At 40.2% G+C, this 11,031-nt stretch overlaps 1 protein-coding gene across 1 annotated transcript; it reads right to left on the bottom strand.

The window, feature by feature from the left end:
- Positions 1 to 8,654: 8,654 nt before the first annotated feature.
- LOC150017850 (olfactory receptor 4C11-like) lies at positions 8,655 to 9,572 on the bottom strand. Its single transcript, XM_090267561.1, has one exon. It carries the CDS (start codon positions 9,567 to 9,569, stop codon positions 8,655 to 8,657), a length of 915 nt encoding a protein of 304 aa, XP_090123687.1. The 5' UTR covers positions 9,570 to 9,572.
- Positions 9,573 to 11,031: the final 1,459 nt, after the last annotated feature.

Genomic DNA, 11,031 nt, shown 5'->3' on the forward strand with positions numbered 1-11,031 from the left:
GAGGATTGAGGGTGATAAGGAACAAACAGGAAGAGAAAGTAGCAGTGTCTTTCCTGAAAGAGGAAGTGGATCGGTAAACTACTCTGCTCCCATCCAGGGCCCTAAACTGACCCTCCAGCATTAGGAGACAAAAGCTTTTCTAGCTCTCCCATTTATTTGCAAATAAAATCCAGGGAAGGCAGTGTGGCGCCTGAAACCAGAGGTTCAATTCTTACTCAAATTTATCTGTATCACATTTGGAGAAAAAATATTTGAACACTAACATAGACTGGTGTCCTGTGAAAGGAAGAGAGTCTCTGAAGGAGAAAGACTTTCCCTTATTTATTAACTATTATTAAAGTATGTGATTTAGAAAGTTGGATCTGAGGTATATGCATATGCCTCTGTTAATAAGAAACGTATTTATCAAAATGTTTCTGTCAGGATCTAAATGGTAGAATCCAGAGTCAGCCAGAATGAAAAATTGCTGAGCCCATGGCCAGAATAACTAATGTGGCGGTTCCAGCTCCCTAATCAGGAACTTTCCCAGAGCATCTGGAGCCACAGCTGTCACGGTTTGTGGGCCTAAAGGGTGTGTCTCAGCAGAGGCTGAGTGGGACTCCTACGGGCCCTCGTGGAGGTCCCCGAGTCCCCCTCACCCTCTACTCTTGTGGGCCCTCGACATGGTCCAGAAGTAGATTCCCTCTCACCCAGTCCCCGCCTGCTCAATAAATTGCTTATACCTTACTCCCGGTCTCTAGACTCTCCTTCCAGTAACAGCGCCTGAGTTTCCATCTACATCTGCATACCTGTATTAATTAAAGGTGACTTGCAGATGTTCAGAGAGGCATGACAATAAAGGAGCTTAGAGTATTGCATGGTATCACAAAGTCCTTTGTGCACCAGAATTTAGCCTGGGCTCAAAAGCCTAGCCAGGTAAAACAAGATTTTCTCTTTGGAAAATGATCATGAGAGGTTATCACCTTTACTCTCTTCATCGATTTGTTACAGAGCTCTATAAATAGATGAACCTCCAGTATCTTGAGTCTGCAGGTACTTTAGCTTGTAAGAAATTCCTTAAAAGTGAAGAACTCAAAAAGATGGCCTAATTAAAGATAGATTTGCCTTAATCCTATTTTGTAATTTAATAATTCAATATGAAGATGGGGGGGTAGAGGAATAGGTGAGCACAGAGGATTATTAAGGCGGTGAAACTATTCTGTAGAATACTATAATGATAGATTCATGTCATTATACATTTGTTCAAACTCATAGAATGTATAACACCAAGAGAGAACCATAAGGTAAATTATGGACTTGGGTGATTATGATGTGCCAATGTAGGTTTACCGAGGGTAACAAATGTACCACTCTGGTCAGGGGTATTGATAACGGGGAAGGGCTCTGTATGTGTATACGAGGATACATAGACACAGGGTATGTGGGAATTCTCTGTACCTTCCACTCAATGTCGCTGCTAAACTCAAACACGCTCTGAAAATAAGTCTTCAATTAAAAAATAATCCCATGTGACTTATTAGCTGATGTATAGACTTTTACGCACATATGCCTAGGGTCGCTCTAAGGTGTGATTTCTTGGGCTCATGAGCTACACTGAGGCAATGGCAATAGTGTGTGCTTTACATCAGCCTCAGTTACAGATGCCTTGGACTCCAGCCCTGCCTTTAGCTCATGAAGCAGGGAGGGGAAAAGCGTATTCCCTGATGTATGTGGCAAACTGTGGTCAATTTCTCCTTCCAACGTGGTCTCTTGATCTCCAAGGCTGATGCAATGCTTTAATTATTCAGAACACTCGGTGCCAAAACTACTTCCATGCTAACAGGCACTTATTTTTTTTTTATCAACTCTCCAGTGATAACTCCTTTTAACAACCCATGGTTTCTTGGCAAGATGCTCTGGTGATGACTCTTAGTCTGAGCTACTGAAATAGGCTCCTAGTAGCAGACACATTCCCCCAACACATTGAATTGTCTCAAGATATTACATCAGCCACCTTGAATGGCATCTTTGTGTCCCGTGCCCCGCCCAGTCACGAACTCTGGCTGAGGCCTCTTTCCTTTCTCCCCATCACTGAGTTCGTGACAAATCTGCTTTTACACAGAATACCTCCCTGAGATCCCTCTCCATGCCTTCCTGTCATTCGGAGCACTGGCACACCACCATCTTCACATTCAGGACCTGTGTGTCCCTTTGAAGTTCCCGTTGTTTATATACATGGCATCTAAGGGTACCTTTCTAGTGTGTGAACAGCTGTTCCTCAACTATGACTATCTTGCAGAAGATTTTAATAAAAATGCTGGGAAGCTCAGCTTCAGCCTTGATATTCAGCCCAAATTGCTTATCAGCCTAAACTTCAGCATTTGAAAGGCTGAAGAGCTCAATGCCGTTTCAGTATCATTTCTGACATTTCTTCCCATTAGGGATATGACAGCACAGGTTACTGTCATGTCCAATCCGCATAATATTTCTGTTTACAAACCAGTCATGGCCTTCAGATTCATTGCTAGTATATGAATATTTGCTCTCAAATATTGGTGAACAACTTGGGCATGACTTAGAATATCTCATTTGTTTTATTGTTTTCACTTTGGTTTTCTTTTGCATATGAAACATGAAGCAGATCAATATTCTTATATCAATCACTGTCCTACTGACCAACTTCTTCTCCAAAATGTGAGCACAGAAGGAGCAGCCACAGCGGCAAATGACAGTAAATCACCCCGGGAACAAGTTTAACCTAACACCCATTATTGATAAAGAATGGAATGCTAGCTCTTTTGCTTGCCTCCAGCTAATTAATTGCATGAATAGGGCTTGCCCGGCTCTGAAACAGTAATTGTGGGTGTGAATACACACACACATACACACATAATCCCTAAAAGTATATTTTTAAATTTTAATAGTTTTACTTTTTTCTTTGGTTTGACAGTTGTAGAAAATAATGACCAAGGGTAGGTAGGACGACGACCATGTCCAGCTTGAAGCAGCTAGAGGAGCACGAGACCTTCGCCCATTGTCCTTTACAAGATTACAAAGGGTCCTAATATTTGAGAGGAGGGGGATAGTTAATTTTTACGAACCAGGGGTATGGACTTGGGGGGGATTGCTGGGGGAGGGGGGTGCTGGGGGGAGGGGAGCAAGGGGGAGAAAATTGGAACTGTTGTAACAATATAATCAATAAAAAACATTAAAAAAAAAAAGAAAATAATGACCATTGGAAGGGGTTTTGGTGAGGTCTTCCAGTAAGATGTTGAAGAACGTTTCCAGGATAGGGCAGAGAGGGTGAAGAGGAGAAAACAAAGTTAAGTGCAGGATACTGGGCCAAGTTAAAAAATGCATAGTCTTTGGAGAGAAGGAAAATAAGCTCCTCCTGGGACCACCTGGGGATGGTGGATGCTCCAGGTACCACTTCTGTTACCCACAAAGATTTTCAAAATTCTCTCTCTCAATTACATTCCCCAGAGCATGTCACAACAGAAGTAGCCTAGTGTTCCCAGCTACTGGGATAAGACTGAAGAACTAATGACTGGCAAATTTCTATTCTTGCTGAGTGACACCAGAGAAAGGTGCTAGCACACCTGAGTATGTAGGAAGGTCACTGTGTCACTGTCACGTCAGTGGTGTGAGATAAAGTTAACTCATCCTGGGCGATAGCGGGCATCAGGTTGTAGGGAACTTCTGGAAGCATGGGATTAAAGCTGCCCCTGAGGTCACAGGAATCCATCATGAAATGTGCTCGGATTGGAGTAGACTTTGCCTGCATTGGGAGTCATCATGAGTTTGCCCTTGGTCATTTTGGCTTGGCATTGGCAAACTCTAACCTCAGGGCAGGTGGGTTCTTGGAACGGAAGCAAATGCAATTTATCAGGTATTTGGGCACTTCTGCTGCCATCCCAGTTGTCAAAGGTGACAAAACCAACCAGCTATCTGGAATGTAAGCTCGACTATGTTAAAGCTATCACTCTTCTGTCTTCTAGTTTCCTTTTCTGATGAGAAGTCTGTTGTAATATTTGTTTCTCTGTGTAGTGACTTTTCTGTTTAGCTGCTTTTAATATTTTTCTCTTTGTCACTGTCTTTGACCAATTTATTATAATTTATCTTTTATTGTAATTTTCTCCATGCTTTTTGTGCTTGGGGTTTGTTAGATTCTGGGGCCTATGCATTTACAGTTTTTATTAAATTGTCGGGGGCGGGGGATTGGCTATTATTTCTTTCAGTATTTTTTCCTCCCATTCATTCTATTCTTTCATGGTTTCCAAGTCAGGCAGAGGAACAGCCACACAACCTTACCCCTGCCCAAGTGGGGCATCCTGGTTCATGGTCATTTCCGTAGCTTGTATTAATTTAGCCCTTACGCGGTCTTCCCACAAGGTGGTGCTCGAGGCGAATAACAAACCAGTCACAGTTCGAACTTTCACCCCATCCTAGAGGAATTTTGTAGATTTGCTTGTCTTCAGAAAATATTAATGGGTTGTGTGAATCTTTAACCAAGTTGCACTCCATCCTGTGATTCCAGCCCATTTCTTCTGTTTCTCCCACCTTCTCTGAGTCCTTATCTAAAATCAAAGGGGATCTGGGCTCTCTGTTATCAAATAAGAAGAAAATTCCTGAAGCTTTCTGAGTTTTATCTAGTCGCAAATAAACATTTTCTCACACTATAATAAATGTGAAGAAATAACAAAAGATAGTAACTGAGGTTTTATTTTGAGCATGTCTTGCTTACTTATGAAATAATTGCATTTAAATATAATCTTTATAGGGCCAGATTCAAATGCTCTCAACACTGAAGACATAAAATTAGGAAAATTGTTTATTGAGGAGAAGTATGAAACTAAATAACTATTTGTGAATATGGTATTGAGAGCTCTGACAAATGTCCCATTTTGGATTCAAATATTTATTCTGCCACCATTTGCCTAAACCATAACTATTGGGAATCTTTGGTGCAACATAACATTTTGTCTTCAGTTGATGGAAATTCTTCACATACTTACGAATGTATTGTGTTCCTTTCTCATTAGCCCATATGACTAAAAGTTATACTTCCTGGTGCCAATTTGATGGTAATTATAAACTCAGGTACTAAAGTACTAAAGTGGCATGAGAGTACTTGATTATGAGGTTGAGCTGGAGTTGATGGTGAGTGTGAATTATACACGTAGATTAGGTTCTCTTCAAAGATGAAAATACACATTTAAAAATATTCTCCTATAAAACTCAAAGGCCAAAGTTGAGAAGGGCTAGACCTCACTTTTAGTCCCAGATTCTTCCCCAAAATTCTGAATTTTGAGCTTTGAATACCACAGAAGCAAGCTACAACAACAAGTATTCTCTCCTGACTCCCAAATAAGCATAAGAGCCGAGGAAAGTTAGTGATAGAGGAATATCCTGAGACTTCACTTTATTCCTGCAAATGTTCACACACCCAAAAGTGATGCTCAAGAAGTAAGGAAGATAAAGCTCCTTCTCCCCCAATCGGACAATATTTGCACTTTCTTTTCTCCCATTCTCCCTCTTCACCAAGCATGTTTTTCTGTCCTTCCTTCTTCCCTGACCCTCCCTTATGCATATCCCCACTGCCAAACCCTCTACTGCCTCTTCCTCTCCTCTGTGAGGAGCAGTGGAAAGACTCCAAAGAGCAACTGACTGACTGATAGTGCTGCCTCATCCAAATCTAACTCTCCTCCCTCCCCGACCACTCACAGAATTAATTTTGAGAGGTTTTCCAGAGACAGCCCATGTTTTCACTGATGTTTCTAGCTTCTATTGGAGTTAGAGGGTTCATCAAAGTAGATATCCCCAGTGAAGCAGGCTTAGGCACAGATTTCCAGAGTAGCAATTTCTCAGAACACCTTCTCTAATCATTGGGCTAAGATGGCAACCTTGACTCTGTAAGTGTCCAGGCCCCATGGATTAGCTCTGGTGACTACATTCATAACAACAAGAACGTAATATAGAAAAAAAAAATAGTGCATATACACCCATGCACTCACCCACACTTATTCTGTCATTTGTCAGAAAATTTTTTCTGAAGAAAAATTCGTAGAACTTCCAGCCAAGATGGAGGCCTAGACAGACACACTGCATCTTTCTCCACAACTAAGAAGGAATACAACTACCTCAAAACTAGAGACAACCAGAAGTTCCAGGAAATCTAGCTGCATGGAAGTCCAACAAAGATATAAAGAAGAAATACTTATCCAGACACGTAGGAGGGGTGGGTCCGGGGCAGAGAGGACACGATGTGGTGGTAGCAGCAGCTGCAGCAGCAGCAGGCTGACAGAAAGCACAGTCACACATTTTAAAAAGTGGGAGGGACACCTGAGGAGCATTCCCAGCTCCTCACCAGACCACTCAGCTCACGGTCCCAGCACCAAAGAAAATCAAGCTTCATTGCTTCTGACTGTGTAGACCAGTGGGGGTTGGGGCAAAAGAAGAAACTGCCCGTCTCTCAGCAGAGTCTGCTTGTTTAAAGGGACCCCATGGTCCTAGAACATCCACAGTCCCACCCACTCTCTAAACAACGTCCTGGGCAACAACTAGAAAGGCACCAGTCCCATACAAAGTGGGAGAAGTGCCTGGAAAAGGGGTGAGTGCTGAGCAAGCGACATTGTTCCCTCTCATATGCCTCCACCACATACAGCACTACAACGTGATGAAACAGGTTGCCCTCTACTGACGAGAAAGCCTAAGGCTCCACCCCTTACAACATAACAGGAGCGACAGCCCTACCTAAGACACAGAGGCAAAAAAACACAGAAGCCTGTCAAGATGAGATGACAGAGAAGTATGGCCCAAAGGTGGGAACAGATCACGGTTCCAGTGGGAGGACTAAGCGACAAGGAGATAGCCAACCTAACAAACGAGGAGATAGCCAACCTAACAGACAACGAGTTTAAAATGCTGGTGATAAAGATGATCACAGTCTTGACAGATATGCTTAAGTATGGCAAATGCATAAGGAAAGAAGTGAAGGCTATGCTAAATGAAGTGAAGGAAAATCCACACAAAACCAATGGTGAAGGAAAGGAAACTGGGATTCAAATCAATGATTTGGAACATAAGGAGGAAAACAACAGTCAACCAGTACAGAATGAGAAAACAAGAATTGAAAAAAATGAGGAGAAGCTTAGGAACATCTGGGACAACTTTATACATGCTAACATCCAAACAATAGGGGCACCAGAAGGAGAAAAGGAAGAGCAAGAAATTGAAAGCTTATATGAGAAAACAATGAAGAAAAACTCTCCATATCTGGTGAAGGAAATAGACATAAAAGTCCAGCAAGCACAGAGTCCCAAACAAGCTAGACCCAAAGAGGACCACACCAAGACACATAATTAAAATGCCAAAGGTTAAAAATAAAGAGAGGATCTTAGAGGTAGCAAGAGAAAAGCAGAGTTACCTACAATGGGGTGCCTATAAGACTATCAGCTGATTTCTCAAAAGAAATTTTTCATGCAAGAAGTATCCAAGGTGATGAAAAGCAAGGACTCACAACCAAGATTACTCTATCCAGCAAAGCTATCATTTAGAATGGAAGGGCAGATAAAGTGCTTCCCAGAAAGCTAAAGGAGTTCATCATCACCAAGCTATTATTATATGAAATGTCAAAGGGAGTTACTTAAGAAAAAGAAGATCAAAATTATGAACATTAAAATTACAACAAACTCACAACTATCAACAACTGAATCTAAAAAATAAGAACAAAATCCAACTAAGCAACCCAGAATAGGAACAGACTCATAGGTATGGTGTTCATTTGGAGGGTTATCAGCTGGGAGGGGGAAGGGGGAGAAATGGGGAAATGGTGCAGGGATTAAGAAGCATAATTGGTAAATACAAAATAGATGGGGAAAGTTAAGAACAGGATAAGCCCTGGTTGCTGTGGCTCAGTGGATTGAGCATCGGCCTGTGAGCCAAGTGTCGCTGGTTTGATTCCCAGTCAGGGCACATGACTAGGTTGCACATCAGGTCCCCAGTTGGGGGCATGAGTGAGAGGCAACCACACAGTGATGTTTCTCTCCCTCTCTTTCTCCTTTCCCCTCTCTCTAAAAATAAAATAAATAAACAAACAAATAAGTAAATATATTATAAAAAGAAAAAGAAAAAAAGAACAGTATAGGAAAGGGTGAAGCCAAAGAACGTATATGCACGATCCATTGACATGAACTAAGGGGGTTGAGACTGCTGGAGGGAAGGGTGTACTGTGCAGAGGGGAGCAAAGGGGAAAAAATTGAAACTACTGTAACAACATAATCAATAAAATATACTTTAAAAAATAATAATGATAGTAATAAAAAGTAAAATTTGTATAGGAAGCTAAATTACCTAATGAGTTTGAGCAAATGTTGGTAGAATTCAAGTAAGGGTCATCATAGCTTATGCAAAATGGTTATGGACTTTAAGTAATAGCCATATTCTAATGCAATCTTCTCAGATTTCTTGATTATTCCCCCCAAATAATTTTTTTATTTTGATTTATTGTTTTTCTATTACAGTTCTCCAACTTTTCCCCCATTGCTCCCCCCACCCCACCCACCATTTCTCCCACAGTCAATCCCCAAATATTTTATTTTTCCTGCCCATGAAACAAAACTAAGCTATTAAGGAAGTATACTTTGGAATCCTCATATTTTATTTATCAACTGAAGTCATACTTTGTTACACCATAACTTTTTCATGGCATCTTTCACCTCTGCATTTCTCAGTGTATAGATCAGAGGGTTGAACAAGGGTGTCCCAATTGTATAAAATACAGCCACCATCTTGTCTATTGGATATGTGGTTGGTGGGCGTGTGTATATGAATATACATGGACCAAAAAATATGAAAACCACAATAAAGTGGGACGTGCATGTGGAAAGGGCTTTTCGCCTTCCTTCTGTGCTGTGGTTTCTCAAAGAGTACAGGATGACAACATAGGAGATAAGCAGGATTATGAAACTCACCATGCAAATGGCCCCACTATTAGAAACAACTAGCAAATTTATCACATACGTGTCCATGCAGGCAAGTTTCAACAAGGGCTGCAAGTCACAAAAATAGTGGTCAATCACATTGGGGCCACAGAAGGGCAGTTGCAAAGCTAGGAAAATTTGTGCTGTAGAATGGATACAAGATCCCGCCCAGGCCAGGATCACCAACACACCACAGACTCGCTGGCTCATGATGACTGGGTACTGCAAGGGCTTACAAATGGCGACATAGCGATCAAAAGCCATGAGGATGAGCACAAAAATCTCCATGCACCCAAAGAAATGGGCTGCAAAGACCTGGGTCATACACTCATTGTAGGAAATGCTCTTCTTCTGAGAAATGGCATTCACAATCAATCTGGGGGCTGTCGTTGTAGAGAAGCAGGCATCAGCAAAGGACAGATAGAACAGGAAAAAGTACATGGGACTCCCAAGGGTCCTGCTTGTTTTAATAGTCACTACAATGAGAAAGTTCCCCATAAGTGTCACAAGGTAAAGAATCAAGAAGATGCCAAATATCACTTTCTGCTTTCCTGCATCTTGTGTTAACCCAAACAAAATAAATTCAATCACACTGTTATTCTTCACCATGCTGATGGCTGCAGGTAAGATGCAGTTGACAATGATTTAATCTGCAGAGAGAAGAAAAGAAGAGTCATCTGGAGAAGATCAGTGACTGAACTCTAAATTCCTTGTTTCTGGTCCATCCTGTTACCACCAAACTGCCTTTAAACCCCTATGCATCTTTGTAAATCTGCAGATGTCCAAGGGCCTCCCAGATCTAGCTGTTGTTCGGAAACTCACTGCATTGGACCAAAGCTTTTGCATTTGGAGAATTAAAAAAATAAATGTCCTTTTAAAGGTTTGATTCCTACGAAGACTGAGAAACTGCAGAACTTGTACTTTGCTTAGACAAGTAACTTCGCCTCATTGATATTTAGCCTTCTTGTGAAAAATGGAGGGCAAATACTTGCCCTACCTTACTCTAAGTTTTCCTAAGAATTAAAAAAATATTTTATACCCACATATATGCACACATACACACATATATTTCATGTTTTATATACCTTATCTGTGAGCTTTGAAATCTGATCAACACTATTCCAATATAATTAAGTACCAGTATTGTTAGAGAATCCCTCCTGAAGAAAATGTTTTCAGTTCTGTCCATCATTTTTGTGTCCATTATCCCTGACCCCTTCAGGATACTAGATGAAATGTGGTTTATTTCAACAGTCTTTTACCAATGCCTCTTGTGTATAAGATATCAGCTTCATTGGCAGTCTTGATATAACAAATGTCTGTATAATATTTTGAGGTTCACATAATTAGGGAAACTACTCTTTACTCTTGAACTTATCCCATTAGAATATTGAGCTTCTGCCTATAAATTTGACCTGATAAAAATTTCTAATATGACTTTATCTATGTGGTATTTTTACTCATATATGTCCCTCTTTACCTTGAATTCCCCAGTATACTTCTTCTAAAAACATTATTTAAAAGAAATCCCATAATCCCAATTTTTATATTTTAAGTCCTTGTTCATTGCATATATAGTTTGTGTGATTGAAATAATCATATAACATCATTTTGTGTTTTGGTTTTGGCTTTGAGTTGTTTTACTAGTTCTTTCCGTACTATTATATTTTCCATAGTTTAATTATCAACTTAATTGTGTGATGATGTATAAATTTTGTCCTTTGAAATATTTATGTTGCTTCCAGTTGTCACTCTCATAAATTACAATTCCACAAACAACTTTAGAATAATTCCCCAAGTATGATATTGCTTCCACAAATGCTAGAGACTATCATTGCTTTAATAAGAACTAATTTTTTATATTTTGTACCCTTTTATTAACTGTATTTTATTCTAGAATAATCCATGATCATGATAAAATATTCAAAGCTGAATTTAAGAAGGAAATATTAAAATATCTCTCCAAATTATTTGACTCTACAATTCTACTCTCCACAAATAACTACATTTGGTTTCTTGTAAGTTTTTCCAGAAAATTTTTATAGGTATATTTATTTACATATGTCTATAT

The sequence above is a fragment of the Furipterus horrens genome, unplaced genomic scaffold (genome assembly GCF_987537825.1).
Source record: "Furipterus horrens unplaced genomic scaffold, mFurHor1.1.pri manual_scaffold_2, whole genome shotgun sequence".
Lineage (NCBI taxonomy): Eukaryota > Metazoa > Chordata > Mammalia > Chiroptera > Furipteridae > Furipterus > Furipterus horrens.